Source organism: Lipomyces tetrasporus (genome assembly GCF_029532465.1).
Source record: "Lipomyces tetrasporus strain NRRL Y-64009 chromosome Unknown POJ06scaffold_1, whole genome shotgun sequence".
NCBI classification, from domain to species: Eukaryota; Fungi; Ascomycota; class Lipomycetes; order Lipomycetales; family Lipomycetaceae; genus Lipomyces; species Lipomyces tetrasporus.
In genome coordinates, this window is record NW_026611596.1 from 661,470 (window position 1) to 681,604 (window position 20,135).

Consider the following 20,135-nt stretch of genomic DNA (forward strand, 5'->3'; position numbering starts at 1 on the left):
TCCTTCCCTTGGAAAGAGGAGCATCGCTAACAGAACTAGCTTCCCAATTCTCTCTATTCAGTAAATGTACGTATCTAAATATGTATTAGCATCTTGCTGTCAATCCAGTCAACCTAAGTAACGCCGTCATCAACAGCTGCTGCGGCATAATTTAGCGCAAACCTTGGGAATATGCGTTGTCGCTTTACCGATGTGCTTGCCGCAGATAGCCGAACACGTCCCTTCTCAGTATATATGGCCGCCACGGGGTAAACTAGGGCGCCGGCCGATTATGTAAAATTAGGGGTGTGATGGCTCTGTGATTAGACTAAATCATGAGTCAGTCCCCAGCACCACATGGCCCGTGACCTATCCAACCTACTGAGTTAGGAAATCGTACGTAGTTGACACCCCAGGTGCGGAAGTGCGAGGGTGTGCGGATGGACGGCATAGGTTCATAAACAGCTGACTCGTGGATAACTCAGAGTTATTTACACTTACCTTCAAGTATTGGGTGCCTTCCCGTTTTGACAGCCAGATGAACAGATCTGGATAATTACGTAGTCAACCAGCGCAGTCTTGTACATTTATTTCTACACTGGTGAGTGACCCCCCAATAACTTCTTGAATTCATTTTATGAAATACTGCAATTTTTTTTAGCGAATTTGTTGTACCTTCTAGTGTTTACTTTATTTTTGTTTACAGATATGGCTTGACTTGCTCCTCGCTCCAGTCCCAGAAGTTTCCTGCGATACCCATCCCTCCTTCCGCCACTTCCTTGGTGGCTGCGATAATATCCTTTCGGAGGTGTCCGAATCGACCCCAAGGTATGACTACTAAAACCGGTAGCGAGACTGAAGAAGCGTGAACTGGGGGCTTACTCCATGCTCGATGCTCCATGCTCCAGTCTTCTCCATAGAGCCATTTGCGGACAGACCAGCGAAAAGCTCTGTATACGCCCCATGAATAGGGGAGTATAGGAGAAATGAGATAATTATCCTCTGGAAGCGCGGGAAAGAACGCTGTAGTTCGGTCTTGAGGTTCCCAGGATTGAGTGACTAGACGTCGATTAGCATATCTAGACATGAATTAAAAGCGCTGCAGATTAAACGAACCACGCTAACGATCCCATCATTTCCGTAACGCTTGGCATATTCCGAGCTGTGCAAGACATTTCCGGCCTTGCTAACTCCGTATTTATGCCAGGCAGACTTATCCTCCTTGTAGTCCAAATTGTCCATGTCGACTCTGCCATTTGGTGAGAATGAATCAGCAGTAGAAGACGAAACCCAAACAACCCGTACTGTCCCCAGCGGTGCAGTTTTCGCGGTCTTGACCAAGATAGGAGTTAACAGCTTTGTGGACAAGAACGGGGCAACATTGTTCGTTCCCAGTTATAACTCGTATCCCTGTTTGGTCTTGCTGCCTTGGGGCGGTATCATAACTCCAGCATTATTCCAAAAAACATCCAACCTCTGTTCCTTGCTCAAGAATTCTTCGGCAGATTTCTTGATTGTAGTCAAGTCGTCGAGATCAAGATGAAGAAATACTATTGGCCGCTCGACTTGCGGAATGCCGTTCGAGTTGGGGAATGCAGCTTTGATAGACTCAATTGCTTTGCCTGCTTTGTCTGTGACCGGGCTGCGATGTAACACTGGCATTGTGGGAGTAGAGGATTTGTGCAAGTTCTTTGCCTACACCGCTTGAAGATCCGGTAACTATAAAGACCTGGCAGGCCGATCAGCTGATCATTCGTGGAAACTAGTTGTGAGGATGTTGTGCAGCAGCAATTGAAAATACGATTGCCATTACTCACCTTGCCTGCTTGGTCAAGAAGAGTCTTCTCTGTGAATTTGGCTCCTGGAGGGATAATTGACTCCAACGGGACATTTTTGCAATAGCTCTTTGGAAATGTCTCCCTCGATAGATGGAGGTGGAGATGTGATGCTCAATGAGCGCAGGACTTGGAAGTGGTGATAACGTGATCGGCAAGCTAGTGGATCGTCCCAGCGAGCGGATCGGTCGCTATATCTTAGCCACGTTAGCAGTTCTTACCTAAAATTTTAAATTTTATAAATAATGGACTATAAATCATTATAGAGCCTCTTTTTTAGAGATAATCTTATTAATTACCCAGGTATCTTAAATTACGGCTAAAGGGTTTCATTCAGGGGTTTACAGGATTTCAGTAAATATAATCATCAATATAAACATCAATCGTTTTTCAAAGCGATGATGTAAGTCGTCGATATCTAGCTACTCTATTCTCGAAATTGAGCGTAATTAAGAAAGATTTCGTCGAGTTTTAGAGGTTTAAAAATCGCTACTTTGTATGGAATTTCGACCGATCCGCTCGCTGGGACGATCCACTAGCTTGCCGATCACGTTAAGGGAAAGGGTGCCGGAGGTTTGGGTATTCTTGTGTCTCCTGGGATTTACGAGGTCATTATATAGCCAAAAACTTATAATATGAGCTGTCTTTACGCCAAATTTTGATCAGCTTACCTGCTGTAGACATTTCTGTAGCAAAATTACCTTTGTTGAGCTCGATATCGATCCAAAGTTTGATGGCCGCATGTCTGTCAGCATCAGCCGCATCTTTACTAGCCGCATCTGACCGTGAGGAACTGAAGATAAATCCTAACTCTAACAGTAGAGTGGATTGAGCCACTGACTCAGGTAATATGTAGCGACAACATATATGTACATTATCCTGTACATTATCGTGTACATTATCCTGTACATAAGCCGAAGTATTAGTCGGGATATTGAATGTACTCTGACAGTTCGGTTAAGTGATCTACGGAGTAAAGTGAGCTGACGCAAACGGTAGATGAAGCACGACTGTTGAATTCTGTACATACTCATTGAATCATAGGTAACTTAAGTTACACTAAAGCTAATTTATCTGAATATGGATACGGGATATAGCTGGTTACAGGGAACATAATAAGGAAACATAAGCCTTGATATTATTCATGCCGATCCCTACTTGTTGAATTTCGCGCCAGCCGTCTGTCCTCCATTGTGCGACTGATGATGGTGATTGTTTTACCGATGAATGATCTCTCGATGACGTCAGTAGACTCAGAAGCTGGCAGAATATTCCATGCTCGCAGGGGACAGGTCTACTGCTCTTATCGCGAGCAACAAAGCAGCTGGGTAATTTTGATTATTATTCACTGCAGGGCACAAGTCCGTTACGCGAGGCTTCCTACGATTATTAATGACCCCAAGACCAATGGCAAACGCGGACAACAACTAACGAGCTCATACCCTAACCCCATGACGTGACCGGGCTTAGGGTCAGATGGTCCGCGATCGTGTACGAGCACTTGTCACGTCGAACTCAATCCCAAAATCCGCCCGGTCATTCGGTCAATGAATTACTCCGGGAATTGTTAGTACACAGGGACCGCTTACATATATCCGACGCTTCGCCGTGCTTATAATAGGCGCTCGCTCTAATTGAAATATAAAAGGTTGTCCTCTCTTATTGGCATATTCCTTTCTATCTCAAGTCCTTGCTCTGCATAGTGTCTCAGATAATCGAAGCTTAGACTGGCTGACCTCATCAGGGACGCTCCACTGGGGCAGATAATCCGATATCTCACAAGCAACAGCCTTCTCCAATACCAGGATGAGAAACCAGACTTTCACTTTCCGAATGGTTATAGCCATCCTGGAAAGGTGGCGGATTCAGCTTCCTTTACTCAGCCTGAGTTTCAAGAGATAGTTGACGATGGCCAAGAGCTCCACGCACGACTGACTCGAACATCAACTGCCCGTCAACGTGCGACTTCGTTTACGGCAGAGCAGCTCGTAAGCTCAGCAAGAACTCCGCCTGGAGCGAGAGAAACCTATGGTCATTGTCCCGGTGAAGACCAGCGACGGAATTTTGCTTGTGGACTGGTATACGACGGATGATCCAGATAATCCCCAGAATTGGTCACCTTGGCAAAAGCACTTCGTGGCCATGCTTATTTGCCTGTACACATTTGTTGTCTACTGTGGCTCTGCAATCTATACTCCAAGCGCACCATTTATCAGCGAAAGTTTTGGGATATCAACAATTGCCGCATCGTCATAGTACCTCCTTGCCTCAGCCTCGGTATAATCGGCATGTACATCTTGCAAGTACTTTTTTGGTGCCAACTTACGAGCAAGGTCGAAGTTCGCCATGAAGTGAGGGTAGGTGTGCCTCCTGTGTATTTAGAGAGGTGCTGTGGCTCGAACTGTAAAGGGCAATGTTTGCAATGTGGGGTGTGCTACATAGTTCCGCATAAACAGACAGCGGTGACTTTATTGGTCGCATTAGATTGAGTAACAAAGTACACCGCTAGTTGCATTCACTAGCAGGATTGGATTTCCGTATCAGGTACGAGCGGTTTTCATCAAGCACCGCGGAGACCTTGTCCGCTCGTCTCCGGAACTCAGTCTCATGAACGAAGGCGAGTCCGTAGTATGCGCCACACCCGCAAAATGGACTGTAGAAAAACACCCGTACCTCATTCGGTCAGGGCAAGGACACTGATGGGACGTTACCTTCCACTTTCTCCTGTAAGGCTAAGTCATTTTGATGATCACTGGGAATGCATCAGTCGTTTTCTCCAAAATTGCACACCATGATATCGTCGCAATCGGTACGCGAGATCCAGGGTCAGCGATTTCAACGAAATGCCGTGATCATGGCGACGCGAGTTTACAAATGTATCTGGTGTTTCCAAATTTGTAATAACGTTGGGTCTATTCTGCATCTGCAATTATTGGTCTCCACGATTGCTGTCAAAATTTTCTCTAGTCCTCGAACTGGCATCCTTAAGCTCATAGAGTGAGGTCACAGGGGCTCGTCGATCCCACGCCAGCGATGCAACTGACTGACACTCTGATGGTGTCTGATAGGCTGTTGGCAAGGCCGCGAGCCGCACCTGGATGTGAGAGAATGAACGTTGTAGCGATGCTCCCGTCTTGGAATTGCTGATGGCAGCCAGTTTGCCCATCTCCCCGATGCAGAAACGATCCGCTGAGTCAACGGCGGCTCTCTTTGGCGTTAGCAAATGCCATCGTGAAATACCAAACCTCGCACCCGGTACATGGCAATAACCAGAAGTGATACTGAGATTTAGCAAGATTACAGTCTCAGGGGCAATGATGAAAACGGTGCTACCTGTAATGTAGTGAGCCTCGCGAGACCTGGGTGCAGACCAGCCGGCAAGCCAGACGAGGATCACGGTGATTTCCGGCAAGCTTGGGCACCTAACACGTGGTTCGATGGAGGGCAAAGTCGGCGAACTAACAGAAACCTCCCTGCTCTGGTTTAACTAGAAGACAAATTGCCTGGACAACCCCACAAACATCAATACCAGCATCGATCAGACTAGCACAGCCTCTTCCCCGCGCCAGCTCACACGGCGTGCGGGGCTCACGCGAAAGGGAAAAGATGATCCTCAGCCTCGACCGGCTGGATAAAGAAGATCGCAGCCAAGGTAAGAGTCTTTGTCACAACTCTCCTAGCCCCCACATAATTGTGGTTCGCGAATGATCGGAAGTCATAGCAATAGTGCGGCCACTGATCACCATTAGCAAGCCACTGCGCGTAATTTCATGGAATTCAGCCCATTCTCGAAGTCAGGCGCATCAAGCAGTGGCGTAAACCAGGCAAAGCGGCAAAGACGAGATTAGCCCTAACCCGCTATTGCCCCACGTGGGGGAGAGGCGCAGCGCATCGTGGCTGCAGGTCTGCCGAGATCGGCACCCGTGCGGCTTGGCTGGCCCTAACGCTAGGCAGCGAGCGATGCTTCTCTACAAGGCCACCGAAGCCGTCCAATCGTGGCTCGGAATTCCCCCACGTGTGCCGTTTTTGTCGGCTGCTCGAACACATGAAGGAAATTTTGAAAGGTACAAAACCCTCACGCAGTGAAGTCAGTCGAGAATTCAACACTTTCGCTACTTCACATGCATACCCAGACTCGAGGTCAGGTCTTCGCCGAGAAGCGACATCGGCTGTGTCCTTGGAAACAGCTCCGCCAAGCTTCTTGTGCAAAAGTTTTGTGCAAATCGTTTACAGCAGATCAATATGCTTGTTCTGGCAGACATCCTCACCATCGTCAGTCCGTAGCCTACACCAAGGATGTACTTGCTTGTCAACTATAAAGCGGGCACGTCTTCGCTTCCGTGGTCAACAAGCACAACAAGCACAGCAAGCAAACAGAAATTCTCTTTCTTTCTGGTTATACTGCAATGAAGGTATTCAAATCAGTCGCAGAGGGCTTCCGCGAGTTCACGCCGAAGGAGAAGCGCAACATGATTATATACATCGTGGGAATCATGCTCTATAAGTTTGGGCTCGAGGCATTCAATGGATCCATCGTCGCGCTCGCCACAAATCGATACGATTACGACGCGATCACGTCCAATACGACGGCAAAGACGTTTGAACGCGTCGGCCTCCTCACTGGCCTGAACCAGGCCTTCCAGTGCGTGGGGTCCATCCTCATTGCGCCGTTGATCAAGAGGTTCCCAACAAAAAATGTCTTGTCTTGCGCTATCCTAGTCTTCGGCGTCTTCACGGCCATCCTGCTTATTGTCGACGCCGCCATGGGCGGAACTTTTGTCCCCGCCGCCTTTCGCGAGGATCACCCCGAGGACGATTTCTCATACTACGGTGACTATAACACCGACGGCATGATTCCGATCTACTGCGTCACAGGCATCGCGTATGGCATGGTGGAGTTAATTCGCCGTGTCATCCCGAGAGACATCGTGGGTGGGAACGTTCAGAAACTTAGACGTATGGACTCGCTGGTCCACATCTTTTACGAGATCTCTGGCACCGCTGGCGCGTTCTGCACGGCATTGGCCCTGATTCCGAGTCTGGGCAACAATTTCTCCTTCATCATTACGCCGATTTTCTTTACACTCGCCTCCGTGGTCTGGTTCTTCATATCCAAGCTGGGATTCAAGGCCGCCAAGCCTGAAGTGCTCGGTCACCAGCCAACGTATGTCAAGGCAGTCCTTGGCGGTTTCTGGCTCTTTTTCGAGTCGATATGGACCGGAATGAAGCTTATTTTCCGTTGCCGCAAGTTCGTCTGGCTTCTCCCTGGTTACTCGATCGCTCTCTATGCCCATCGCTACCTGGAAAACGGCATCGCCCCCGCCGTCGCACGACGTTATTTCGGCAACGCTGCTTGGTCCCAAATCATGGTTGGTGGGTCGAACTTTGGTGAACTTCTCGGTGCTGGGTTCGTCTTCTTGTTCACGAACTTTATCACGACTCCCATGCCTTGGCTACGCCTTGACTCCCTCATGTTGTTAATCGTCTGGTACCTGCCGTTCTGGTATCCCCCAATGGGGCAGGTCAAGTACGCGTGGATTGCCGCCGCGACCTTTATGCCTATCTCGTTCGGCTGGGCTGCCGGCGACGTTTCTCTTGCCGCCTACATCCAAGCCTCCTTGGCCCGGGTTGAATCTCAAACAACCAACGTCTCAGCTCTCGGTGCAGTGATGGCGTTCCTGTACTCGACGTACATTGTCATATACGCGATCTTATCTCCGGTCCTGGGACGCTACATCGACAGTGTCTACAACGCAACGGGCGGTTCAGACGGAGGAAACATCCACGGAGCGATCCTGAATGTCGCCGGTGTCCAGTTCACGGTAGTCTCTGTTCTTATCATGACGTCCACGTTCATTCCTCGTGGCGCGTTCTCGCTGAATCCGAAGATGCTATCCGACGAGAAGCTCGACACTGACGTGGATATCGGCCTGTCTGAGGAATCCGGTCTTGACATGCAACAGGAGGTCAAGACCGAATCCGATGGCCAGGAGCGGGATGTCGAGGCAGCCGGTACTGAGAAGTAAATGCGCCGATGTCTTGGTTAACTTGGAATAGCTCGAAGGTGCCGGCATTGGTTCTGGTGAGTAAAAATAAAGGGTTCATCGTGCATTTGTCAACGGTCATCTTTATATGTATCATCAGTTTCGTATATACACTTGATTACATTATATTTTGTCGATTTTTGTTTGGGCTTGTTGCGTTATGTATCAGTATTATTTGAGAATGTTCATATCTGACTTGGTTTGCGATCATTTTCACAGTCTATAACTTATCACTTCTGTAGTAAGCCCAACGGCAGACAGGCTAACAAAACAAGGGGTTTGAAGCAGTTCACCCGACGTATTGCCCCTGGTATGTGCCGTAGCTAACCAGTGACCACCGTTCTGCCTCAGACTGTGCGGCTTCAGTCGCCGGCCGGGCAATCAGCCAGCATAATTATGGTGCTGCCAAGACTGCAAAACCCTAAGCCTACCAGGAAAACGAGACCCAAACCTTTTGAAAGTGAGACTCTTAAGCAAGCGACGTGTCCCAAAGCTCACCCTTGAGTTTCTGTATCTCATTACACGATTGCTCGTCACTCAATATTCACATTTGCTTCTTTGTGCCCCCACTCAGAGAAATTATCCGTGTTTTGGTGTTCTAATCCAAGAAGCGCATGCAGTCCAAAATTTCCACTCCTGGCCCATAGTACTCGTCTCCACCGTCTGAGAGTGAAACAGCGATGGATCCGGCTCGCGACATCTTTGGGCTCATCTCGCCGGCGGCGATGTCCACTACTGCGCTATTTTTAGTCTTTGACTTTGGATAACCCTGTGCAGCCTGTTGCAGCTTGCAAACTCAGGATCTAAATAACTGCGTCTCCGCACACAGTCACAGGATATGAAAACGGAGCCTGCTTTTGAGCGGGGCTAGCTCAGTCTATATAGAAGCCTATGCCGCCTACGACAGTCCGGCAAGTCAGCCTAAGCAAGCAGCCATATCAATCGGATTGTGATAAGTCACACAGACGGTTATGCGAGGCTGGTCAGCTTACCAGACGAAGCTAGACGGCAAGGCGACGATCGACGGAGATCTTTTCCCAGAATATCAATTTGTTGCATGGATATGCGAACAGTTTAGCTGCCGGACGACCCATTCTGAGGATTTCGGGATCATCTAAGCTACAAGTCAGGATCAACGGGAGAGGCTTAGGAAGGTACCAAAATATCCAAATTTCGTACTCGTCGTGTACCAATCAACCAAAATTATTCCATTTAGGGTCCTCTCCGACTCAATGACGGGGCTAACTTGCTGGACGTCGCTACCTCAGGGTGGTCGGTACATGCAAACTCCATAGCCGATGATGTCCTGTTCATAACGATCCGGCCCCGGTCGCATTCGGGTCTACTTCGTCACTATCAGGCACGATGTCACTTTTGCTTGGCCGCCTAAAGCTCTTGTACTCCTCAGCGATTTCATAGCCGGGTACTTGCAAATCGTCCGGCTCTTCGAGGCATAAAAGCCAATTCTTGTTCACCATTTGCGCCAGCTGACCGAAAGCTGAGTCCCAAATAATATCCCCCATTGCATGAGAATATATTTTATCCTGGAGGCTATGAAAGGTGTAGACGATTGTTTTGCGGATGAAATCAAATTTCTAATCTAGCGGCGTCTAGTGAAAGGACAAATGCGTTCAGGGTCCATAACCGTCGAGGAATGTCGACAATAAAGTGAAATGAGCAGCGTGGTATTCCTAAACCTAAGTATATCATCTTTTCGCCTTTCTAAATTGTGGTTAGTATTGTAAATTGGTGCCGGTTCACACGGATGTTTGGAATTACTGTGATTAAAGTGCAAACATATTTAACTTTAGTAATCTCCCCGGATTCAATTAGTTCCGACGGTCGTAGCTTCACCCCCCTCAAAAATTTGACTCGTCACAGCAATTGATTGCTTTGGCAGCATGGCGTGCTTGGTTTGACATCCGAGTTTCCTTACTAATGTTGGCCACGGATCCTGTAAGTTCACATAGAGTTTGCAACAGTGAAAAAAAGTCTGCTCTGGCGTTAGACGCCTTATTAACCGAGGTCGGCTTTCACCCTGATCAATCAGAACGTAGAAATAGGCTTAGAACTGTAAGCCGGTGCTTCATTCTAATTATTCAAGGTGAAGATTTGATTAATAAATCTGGGCACATATACTCGAACCCAGACTTCACCCCAATCGAGGAGAGTAGTACATTTGCAACATAATCTGGATTGCTCGCGGATTCTGCTGATAGAAGGGTTAGGGTGGCGGTGGTGCGCGGGTAAGCAGTCAGACTTTACCCAATTCGCAACCGTTTGCCTAATCGGTCTTGTCTGTCAGACATGTGCAACGCACGATATTCCAATGACTAATCTACTTGTCAATGATTCTGAGTTGTACGATGGTTTGCAAGTCAGCACTAACTATTTTCTGACTGCCGTCGTCTATATAAAGCTCGCGTTTGTCCATTAACTAGCATTCTATATTACCGAACAACCGCTCCTGTCATACACAATAACACTAATCTCAGCGACACTAGGAATGGCTAAAAAAGTTATTCTGATCACCGGCGCACTCGCCGGCATTGGACGAGCGACTGCACTTGCATTTTCTCGTGAAGAGAATGCGCAAATCGTCGTCTCTGGCCGACGGGAACAAGACGGCAAGCAACTGGCGAACAAGCTCCGCGCCCTGGGTGCGGAAGCAGAGTTCATTTACGCCGACGTTCGCAATGAAGATGATGTGCGCAACCTGATCGACAAGACAGTCGAACGCTTCGGTCACTTGGATGTCGCGGTGAACAACGCCGGCACTGAGGGCACCCCAGGGCCGATCGTGGGTCAAACGGAGAATTCCTATCGCAGTACGTTCGATACTAATGTCCTTGGTGTCGTATTTTCTGTAAAGCATGAGCTACGTGTGATGACTACCCAAGGATGCGGTTCCATTATCAACGTCTCGTCCACCTTCGGCCATAAACCTGCAGCAGGTGCATCAATTTACGCGGCCAGCAAACACGCCGTTGAAGGGCTGACGCTTTCGGTGGCGTTGGAAGCGGCAGCGTCTGGCGTGCGTATCAATGTCGTCGCACCTGGACCCATCCAGACCGCTATGCTAGACCGCTTCACTGGAAACGAGGAAAACAAGGCCGCCATAACGTCATCTGTGCCGCTCAAACGGGTTGGTACCGCGGAGGAGGTCGCGCAGACTATCGTATTCGTCGCGTCGGATAACGCATCTTTCATTACAGGCAGCGTGCTGTCTGTCGATGGTGGCGTGTCTTCAGCTTAAGCAAACCCTGAGAATGGTGGACGCGAGTTCTGCTCTACGGGGAGTAAACATGAATAGGTCGAGATATCACGGTTATAAATAATCTAAAGATGTGAATATTGCTTGTTATACGGGATATTTGATAATGTGTGCTGCATATGTAAAGTCTCGACTGAAATATAATACGTCATGATTTCGTACTATTTATTTGCATCACGCTACAAATAACATTAATCAATAGTAGAAGTGCGGTGAGATTGGCATATTGTTTCAGGAAAGTACTCTTCGTACAGTGTCTGCGCCGTCTAAAGAAGAGCGGATTCGCCAATTCTTTGCTACTGCCAAATCTGACTTGCAATCGCAAGCGTTGTTTGTGGCGGATCTGCCTTGGGATCGTGTGGGATTGGGAGATGGCGTAGCGCTATTACCTGGAATAGACCGTAGAGTCCTCTCTTCTGGCTGTCTCACGCATGTCATCAAATATTCAGGAGTCTTTTTCTGGACATCGAGCCAGAACAAAGTCAAGGTACACGAAACGGACGGTGGGTTCTTGGAATACGCAATGCGAAGTCGTGTATCAAGCTAATGAGGGTATGGAGAGAGCCTCTATCGCTAATCGTTGGCAGGGCTCTGGAAGTTTTGGTGAGAAAGTCGCAGGATTCGTTCAACACTCGACAAGTGAAAGGAATTTCTCGCGCGCAACCTGTCGAGTGTCACGGTAACATTTTGTACGCATCCTCGATCGCGACTGATCGGCAGGCCAGGTAGATCCATAATAATTTCTAAACACAAATTCACCCCGGGCAGAAGTGGCAACCAACAACAGCCATCATCGTCGTAGCGGTTTCCTTACTCGGGATGCCCCGGCCGATCACGTTCATTTCGGTTAGGACCATACCGACATGATTAGGGATCGTCGTACACCATTGAGCTGATTGTGGTCACAACACCCTTGGTTTGTTGACAGCACCACGACGCAGTCAATTTTCGTCAAGATGTGCTGTGTTTGGTGCCGAGGCTATTTTGCCGAACATGTTCTAAAGCCGGTCAGCATCCTCCAAATGTCGAACTTTTCTTCCTCGTAATTCTCTAGTAATTATAAGAACTGAGAACACTCAAATATCCACCCGCCCAATAATCCATGATCTGACGTCATCCTTGTCTAACCTTCAAGTATCAACGATAGGCGATCGGCCTGGACCGTTAACTTCCTCAGGGTGTGCTCATTTGGCCGCGTGGGGTATACATATATAGCCGTCACCAGCAAACGAGTACAACGAGAACAACGAACCACAGACTGCTTATGAAAAATATTCCAGACTCTGAATTAATGGCCGTTGTGAGGGAAATAGAAGTATCAGCAAGCATATCCGAATATCGGCGTGTGAATGATATTCTCGATGAGGAATACAAGGCTACTGGACAGAAGCATGTGCATATTACTATCAGCCAGGGCAGAGTGTTTGCTGACCCAAGCGCATAGTTCCCTAGACTTCAGTATGACGGTGTTCGAAAAGTGGCAATCGTTTGCGGGCCCCCTAGTCCACTTCATGGCACAATGGTGGGAGCGCTGATGACCAAGGTCTATTATGGAGTGAATCTGGCGCAGGGAGTCGATCATGACATTTCGGAGCGCCTTTCTGTTGTATTCCCTCAGACAAATACCCGGTTTAATGGTGGCGACCTCATTGTAAGAATCTGGGATGGTGCATTAGAGTACTTCACTGGAGTGGCACGGGCCGAGTTGATGATTGCATTCGAAGTCGGCATATCACGGTCCTATGACAGCCTGAGAGCTGCGATCTCTTTTTCAGTTTGTGCGCTGCACAGCAGTCTGGGTATTGCAATGGGTATCGATGAAGACAAAAGCTACACTAAGCCACCCATCCAATGCTTTGCGACATTCGAGGAGATGAATACCGCAATAAAAGAACTGGAACAAGACCTCCGGTCTCAACTGCAAGCCTGTCCATACGGACCCTTGATTGCAAACGGAGTCACATGGTTTGGCAAAGTAAAGTAGTTCTTGAGACTTTCCGCCAGGAAGGTAGGGACTGCCGGCCAGAAACACTTCTGAGCCCTACCCAGTCTTTCGTAAGCATCAACCAGGTCCTATACGTACAAAAGCAACTAATGCACTTATAGAAGATTGTGGAAGATGGAAAATTTATTGGCGAGAATGTTCCCTCAAACCTGGCAGAAGTCTCACTTAGGGATTGAATCCCCCCTCATATACTAAGTGAACACGGTATAGCGGACATTCCTTTGAATTTCTTCAATCGCGACTGGTTCGAAGGCAGGTTTAGTTGTTCCATGTTGGAGACTGCTATGAATCGCGTCCATGAAATGAGTGAATTTAACCTGTGTGGGATTTAGGTTGCTGTCACTTTTATCCATAGAATTACATATTGATAATAGTGACCTTCAATGTGTTCAGGTGTTGACGTGTCATCTCTGTCATATTTGTCATGTGCAGTATTTGTGTTATGTTTCACTTCACGAGTCAATCTTTCTATCAAATTCGTAGCCCACCTTCTGAAAAAAGACTTCCCTACCGGCCTGATCGTCACTGGGTCACACTTGTCGATCATTCCCGCCGCAACATTACCAGCGTACTGGGCCTCCAAGGCAGCCTTGAGAACCTTCGTGGACTGCCTGCGCAAGCAGAATGAGAAGGCAAAGACCAAGATTATCGAAATATCTGCTCCATGCCAGTCAATGAGTTCGTTCAACCGTTGTCTTGGACTCGTGGCGATCGTGAGATCACATTCCCCTGGGCAGTATTGTTTTCAGATTGTCCGAGGCCCACTACGGTCCTACTACCGTCATTGTTATTGTTATTGTTCTTGTCCTTGCTCGCCTCGTTTCTCACTATCTGTCCATGATCGATGATTAGTCATTGTTTTTGTTCTTCCTTGCCTGCCTGTTTGTCCCCACTACTAGTACATGACCAAGGGGGGGTCCTGTCCTCACCGCCAGACCAAAAAAAAGATCTTGTATTCGAGTTCCTTGTCGTGTTTACTTCATGAATACATTCTGGTTATCTTGCCTTGCCTTAAAGTATCGTCCATCTATGCCAGCCTAGTCTCCTGCGACAATCAAAGCATTCGTACATCCCGCTCAGCCATCCCTAACTTTACTGAAGATACTTGCCAAAGAATTCGACCAGGGTAACCCGTGATCGATAGGGACCGCATCTACAAAGGCAGTCGGTGGATTCTTGCACTTGCCAACATCATCAGGTCTAAGATCAAGAAATTTTTCTACGAGTCTTCGTCCAAATCTTCCCAATCTATATCACCAGCAGCACCAGCCATGCCTGCTACACGTTGAAGGAACCACTGCATCTTAAGTAGTTGAAAACTCGGTAATGTTTTTGCTGTTGTATCATTGGTACGCAGCTCAAAAAACTGGCCAGATGTGATACGTTTGTCTGCGTAGTATAATAAGGCCCTAGCTGAATCGAAAGCTCCATCATTCTGATCAAGGTGCTCGGTAGAAAATCGTGGTCAAGAGACTCATTGTTGCTTGAATGTCCGTTTGTTATTTCTGCCAAAAGAACTGGACTTTTAAAGTCATATTATCATTCGACACAGAAATTGGTTTAAGGGCAAACGCTCCTCGGGCCCACATGTCGTGTGCGGTACGTGATAATGTAATGAGGTTTAAATATGTTTTCTCTTCGCCCATTTCGTGTCGGCCCTTTTGGAAAAGTTCTAATTCCCAATCAGCAATCTTTTGCTCGGGCCAAAGGTTCTTCAAATGGTCCCAAGCCGCTCCCCAAAGGCATCTTCTTCCTTGCATTTATCGAGTGAAATGGATATATGTGAGCACATTCTCTCGATGAATCTCCAGAAAGGACACAGCGAAAATTGTCCCTTTCATCGGCTAAGTCCCTGGCTAGCCTGTTTCGAGATAGCGGAGGTGAACTAGCATCGCTTCCGGGTGAATGTAACGTCTTCTGTTTCTTAGCGGGTGGGGTAGTTATAGGAGATGACGAGTCCAGATTCAAGGGCATCGATTTTTTGGTGTCGAGGCCTGTGACGACTGTTTACGAGGCTGGCGTCTCCCTATAAAGTTATTTCGTTAGAGCAAGGAAAAGTTTTACGAAGGAATACAAGATTATATCACTTACAGTATCATACCATTGTGCGGCTTCGTGCAGCAAAGACCCGAACGATCGCAGGAGAGATGGAAGCAACCTTGACCAATTTCTTAAGTGCCTCGACATGACACACTTGGCAGGCAGCCCAAAAGTACGGGGGCACATCGCCTATCGCCTCTTGGAGGACTTAAGTTGGGCTACTCGCTCTGCGCTGGGAACGTTGAAGTCCTCCATAGCTTTAGAGAGGATACACAGGTTGAGGTGAATAAAAGCTCCCGAGCTATGAGAAAGAGGAAGGTGAGGTGCACTAGCGGCGGCGTTGTACGACGCCGAAAAGAATCACCGACTGAGACGAGAGTACAAATCTACAATATAATAATATTATAAGAGGAGGGAGGTGGGTCAAAGTCCAAAATACCCCTGCCCTCGTACCGACCGTACCGACCTTCTGATTGTCGGTGTTTGCGCTTCACGACTCACGTCGACAACCGACTCTGCTGCCCAGCCTAGGAGCCGGTTGGTGATGCCGCAAAGTTGCCACAATAGGGGCTTTCATCCAAAGCGCGAAGTTGGCGTGTTTTAAAGTTTTAGCAGAAATACCCTAACCACTTACACAAAACCCTCAGTATTGGCAATTTTTCATTAAAACCCCCATTTTCCATCCACTCCGCTTTTTTTGGGCTCTTTTCCCTTTCTTCGCCCTTACAGTAAGATGCGGCGAGATAAGGACGTGTTTGAACAGTAGAGATACACGCGTTACAGAAAACCAGGGCGCGTACCTTCCGTTGGCACGGCAACTTGTCAAAGGGTTTATTTTACAGGCGAGATTTTTTTAGCGACGAATTAAATTCTTCGCAATTATTTCCAGGGTTGGGGTTGCGATTAAAGTTAGCCAAAACTGCAACTAATTGGTGCTTTGGACAGCTGCGTCGATGGCTGTGCGGCTCTGGTCTTGTGTATGCGGCTTGGGGTAGGGGTTGAGCTGCGGCGCAAGGCGCGTCGATGAGCATTGCCGAACCTGACAGACGATTCTTGAAACCGACGCATCGGGCACAACCATATTCGTGATTCTCAGTCAGCGCGCAGACTATAACCGGCATTATCCGATCGCCTACTAGTCTTTCCTCCCTCAGATGTAAGCTGTGGTTAAGGGGGCTGAACTAGGTATGGCGCTAACATCCCATACTAATGAGCCGCACTGTCAGTGGTAAACCGTCACACCTGGTTCAAGCGGCGTGGTTCTGTATACAACGAAAAGTATCACATTCCACACAATAGCAGGGCCGCATTGGAATCGCCGTTAGTTACCCTAACCATTTGTAAAGGGTGAGTTTGAAACCGTGGAAGCAGTTGTAGGTGTCATGCAGCCGCGCCGCTGTGTTAGATACGCCGTATCCGCATCGCCGTTTCTGCCGTTTCCTCAGATCGTTGCAACACCGAAATACCGATCTGCTAAACTATCTAGGCTGGCAAATTGAATTGATAGTTACTACGGTCTGATCTCTCGACTTTCGGCGAGTCGACACACTTATCAATGTCGTCTGCTCGAAATTGGGAAGGCGTTGCCGGACGATTTCTAGAATCAAACCTTCTCATGAAGGTGCTGGAGAATTGGACGAGCTCATTCTACGATATGCTGGTTCCTATGATGGCCAAGGGAAGAACTCCCACACCATCTGAAGGAGGCTCGACTGCTAGGAGGAAGCAAATGAGCTTGAAGAAATTGGTTTGTAATGAGTCCTCTCTTGCCGTACAACCGGCTAATGTTCATTTAGTTAATACAGCGCTATGGCTGGATTTCTCGCGTGGGAAAGATGATGGACGAGAGTGCGCCGCCGGAGGTTTCACCAGTTCGCCGTGGTTATAGAGGTGTAATGCTTCAAGCTGGGCATATCATCCCCTTTAGTGCTAATGGACATTCAGTCCTACGTAAAATGCTTGCTAGGTTTGTGGGCCAAGATATGGAAGGGTTATTAATTTGCGAAAACATCAATGATCCGTCTAATGCATTGTTATTAGATGAATTGACTCATACCGCTTTTGGATTATTTAAATTTAGTCTGGAATGTCAAGACGACCGGTACTTGTTCAGAAAATTTGCTCCATATCAGAAACTGCCTTCGGAAGTTCCTCGCCATCGCGATGATGAAGAGATTATTTTTGGCCAGGCATCTCGATCGGTCGGACGTCCTTTACCTCTACTTTGCAATCTCCACCATGCTATTGCCCGTGTTCTATGGGCGAGTGGGGCAGCCGAAAATATTGCTAAGGCTTTTGCGGATGAAGATGAGCTTAGAGATGCATATGGAAGGTGATTATTGGCATCGAGTGAGTGCCTCATATTTTCAGAGAGAGTTGAGAGCCTTGCCAGGGCTCGATGAGTTAGCCATCGATGGACAGGATGATACAGAGGACTTATATACTGAAGAAGGTAATTAGCTGCTAGTTGTCATGCTATCGACTATCGTTACCTAGAATAAGTGTCCAGGATCGTTTATTATATAGGCATGTAGGCATGCAGTCGGGTTCGGTAAACCCTGACTGCAGAGACTGTTGAATGAAACGACGACGACTTTATTGCGTACACTGATAGACTATCTGCTACCGCGCAGTATCTAGGGATAGTTCAACTGCTTTGTCTCCATGCTACTACACCATCGCGCAGAAGAAACAAGTCTCGACTTGTCCATCGCTATGATCTTCGGCCCAGTCTCCATTGCAATACCCGATTATATTAATATTCTCGGTCGGTCTGTATTCAATCCCTCAGCAGTATCACTTAAATATCATGGAGCATTCTTGCTGCTGTTATATGCTGGTCAGCAGGTTATTACAGTACTGACTCAATGATTTATTTACGCAAGGCGGCCTATAACTACGATGCCCAGGAAGCAGGCCTGGATATACTATTGCTTTGACATAAAATCACCGCCTCAGGATTAGCTGTGCAATTAGGTTCTAAACATCATCGATATCTATTATCAGTCATACTGACTTCAGCAGCAAAAACCAAGTTGAGTATCGTCTTTGGCGCCATGACAATTGGCAAGCCAAGTCACTTGTTATTACTCGCCTTTCTTACGAGTAGTGCTCAATTTACATAGGAGTCGAATAAGAACCTGTCCACAAAATTAGAGATTCTGCAGTCCTCCTCGATAGTTTCCAGAGATATGGATACAACGAAGTCGATACCCCCTGCGTTTACGGCCAAGGATCGTCCGAACGATACCTGGGTGAAATTAACTGGCAGGACCGGAAGGTTTTAATGGACACAAAGCATTTTGCAACAGCCGCCCGCGGCTTCACTGGACCGTAGACGTCGCACTCACCGGCCGACCTTCGCAAATATTTATTCGAATCTCTGAATGCCCTTCAAACCAGCAAAGTAAATATGTGGTACCTCTATGTAAAGAAGGGTACTTCAACCGCTACGGCAATAGCAACTAGTTGCATACATCAACGATATGTGTGTTCAGATTGGTTAGATCCGTCCTTCTGTGTACCAAGGTGTATACAATGCTATCCACAGAACTATCGAAGCAGGATTTATAATATTCTTGTTGCATTCGCTTGCTTATAGTCAAGTTCTTCGAGTAAACGGCGAAGGTACACGGCTTCTGCGCAGCAGCACTTACGGCAATATATTCTGCTCGCCGACTTCCTGTGGTCGATCTTCTCGTGTCAATATTATCAGCCCAGTCTATATCACGGAATCTTTGTAATAGCATATCATTAGGAAGTTCTGTTCTTTCATAAAAAAGTCGAAGCTGTAATGTATCTTTAAGATATCTGAAGACCTGCTTGATTGCTTCCCAATGCTTTAACAATGCTCTAATCCTGGATTCTCTAGGAATTTTCGCTACCTAATTCAGTAGCATTGTCACAGACATCGACGCTCATCTGCATCAGCTTAAAGCTAGTAAACCAGGCTTGCGGATGGGTCTAAGGAATGACCGGAAGCATGGGAGATAAAAAAACACTGCGCCACATGCACGCTAATGCAACGGATAAATTCAAGCCGGCCACTTCTACCGGCTATGCACCGGGCGGCCATGGAAAATAGTTATTACCCCTGACAGCATTTTCGCGAATTGCACAAAGGGAACAGAAAAGGTGGATGCAAAGGTAGTGTATCCACATCGATCGACAACGGAGAAAGCATTAAATCATATTACGTTACATGCGAATACGGACTAAACTCCGAACAGCGCAGCGCATTCTCTGCTCGGGCGTTAAAGTAGGCGCAGAATAAGCCAAATAATACTAGCACTTGGATATTATTACGCTTCAGCCTCCTGGGAGGCAATCCAACTCTCAAAGTAGTTGCCCTGAGGGATGAGCTGAAGCTCGTACTCATTGTTGGCGACAATTTCAGCCCATTCCTGCTGAATGTATTCAGAATCGGGTGGCTGGCCGCGGAGTCTGGCGAGTACCTCAGGCCCTGTCTAGTCGATCCTTCTTGACAAAGTACCGATCTTGTAGCATTACAGCAGCCTCGTGACCGGCTGTATGTGCGTCGTCAAAGGTCGCTGCAGAACACGCGAGTGCTTTGCCGGACTCTGCACTTGTCACAGCTGCAAAGCACAATGTCAACAAATTTAACCGACTTCTTCACCAATACAGTTGTCTGGATATCGTTCACCCATGTTGTAGCGCCACCATTTATTTGTATGACTGACGGCCAGAGTTCACTTGAATTCTTGAGGACGCTTTTGGCCCCAATCCGGCTGGCAAGTATGGTTGGCTTCCGTCCGACCCTTCACTTCAACTACATTCAACTTGAAATAGTAGTTTCGGTTGAAAGAAGATATAGGAGGGGCCACTTTTCGGCCGCATTTCGCTTGGTCTGCATTATCTTCTTTGGCCTAGGCATTATTTCGTCGGGCGAAACCTTACGCTAGCAAGAGCCAAACCCAACCAAGTAGTGTTCGGCCCTC

At 47.6% G+C, this 20,135-nt stretch overlaps 7 protein-coding genes across 7 annotated transcripts; 4 read left to right on the plus strand and 3 right to left on the minus strand.

Moving 5' to 3' along the window:
• Positions 1-679: 679 nt before the first annotated feature.
• Positions 680-2,498, minus strand: POJ06DRAFT_293488 (putative oxidoreductase; the record flags this gene model as incomplete). The annotated part of the gene is made up of 7 exons (XM_056190429.1): positions 680-813; positions 876-1,038; positions 1,096-1,335; positions 1,426-1,610; positions 1,636-1,708; positions 1,797-1,840; positions 2,486-2,498. 7 exons carry the CDS (start codon positions 2,496-2,498, stop codon positions 680-682), a joined length of 852 nt encoding a protein of 283 aa, XP_056047076.1.
• Positions 2,499-6,220: 3,722 nt separating this feature from the next.
• POJ06DRAFT_298109 (MFS general substrate transporter) lies at positions 6,221-8,028 on the plus strand (the record flags this gene model as incomplete). The annotated part of the gene is made up of 1 exon (XM_056190640.1): positions 6,221-8,028. One exon carries the CDS (start codon positions 6,221-6,223, stop codon positions 7,838-7,840), a length of 1,620 nt encoding a protein of 539 aa, XP_056047077.1. The 3' UTR covers positions 7,841-8,028.
• A 2,134-nt stretch (positions 8,029-10,162) lies between these two features.
• POJ06DRAFT_242496 (uncharacterized protein) lies at positions 10,163-11,282 on the plus strand. The gene has a single exon (XM_056186230.1). It carries the CDS (start codon positions 10,365-10,367, stop codon positions 11,112-11,114), a length of 750 nt encoding a protein of 249 aa, XP_056047078.1. The 5' UTR covers positions 10,163-10,364; the 3' UTR covers positions 11,115-11,282.
• Positions 11,283-12,423: 1,141 nt separating this feature from the next.
• On the plus strand, positions 12,424-13,469 carry POJ06DRAFT_279381 (uncharacterized protein; the record flags this gene model as incomplete). The annotated part of the gene is given in 7 exon segments (XM_056189811.1): positions 12,424-12,525; positions 12,577-12,705; positions 12,751-13,107; positions 13,137-13,187; positions 13,239-13,274; positions 13,294-13,295; positions 13,334-13,469. 7 exon segments carry the CDS (start codon positions 12,424-12,426, stop codon positions 13,467-13,469), a joined length of 813 nt encoding a protein of 270 aa, XP_056047079.1.
• Positions 13,470-14,356: 887 nt separating this feature from the next.
• Positions 14,357-15,501, minus strand: POJ06DRAFT_293493 (uncharacterized protein; the record flags this gene model as incomplete). The annotated part of the gene is made up of 5 exons (XM_056190430.1): positions 15,400-15,501; positions 15,239-15,373; positions 14,928-15,060; positions 14,661-14,869; positions 14,357-14,584 (listed from the first exon to the last, which is right to left on the minus strand). The coding sequence occupies exons 1-5, from the start codon at positions 15,430-15,432 to the stop codon at positions 14,357-14,359; spliced, it is 738 nt and encodes a 245-aa protein (XP_056047080.1). The 5' UTR covers positions 15,433-15,501.
• Positions 15,502-16,831: 1,330 nt separating this feature from the next.
• POJ06DRAFT_279373 (uncharacterized protein) lies at positions 16,832-17,637 on the plus strand (the record flags this gene model as incomplete). Its single annotated transcript, XM_056189809.1, has 3 exons — positions 16,832-16,924; positions 16,974-17,509; positions 17,532-17,637. The coding sequence occupies 3 exons, from the start codon at positions 16,832-16,834 to the stop codon at positions 17,635-17,637; spliced, it is 735 nt and encodes a 244-aa protein (XP_056047081.1).
• A 1,841-nt stretch (positions 17,638-19,478) lies between these two features.
• Positions 19,479-19,844, minus strand: POJ06DRAFT_264461 (uncharacterized protein; the record flags this gene model as incomplete). The annotated part of the gene is made up of 3 exons (XM_056189008.1): positions 19,479-19,620; positions 19,670-19,772; positions 19,820-19,844. The coding sequence occupies 3 exons, from the start codon at positions 19,842-19,844 to the stop codon at positions 19,479-19,481; spliced, it is 270 nt and encodes an 89-aa protein (XP_056047082.1).
• Positions 19,845-20,135: the final 291 nt, after the last annotated feature.

What these genes read in the sequence shown, in the direction of transcription:
- POJ06DRAFT_242496 (XM_056186230.1), top strand. Translation starts at nt 10,365, where the DNA reads ATGGCTAAAAAAGTTATTCTGATCACCGGCGCACTCGCCGGCATTGGA.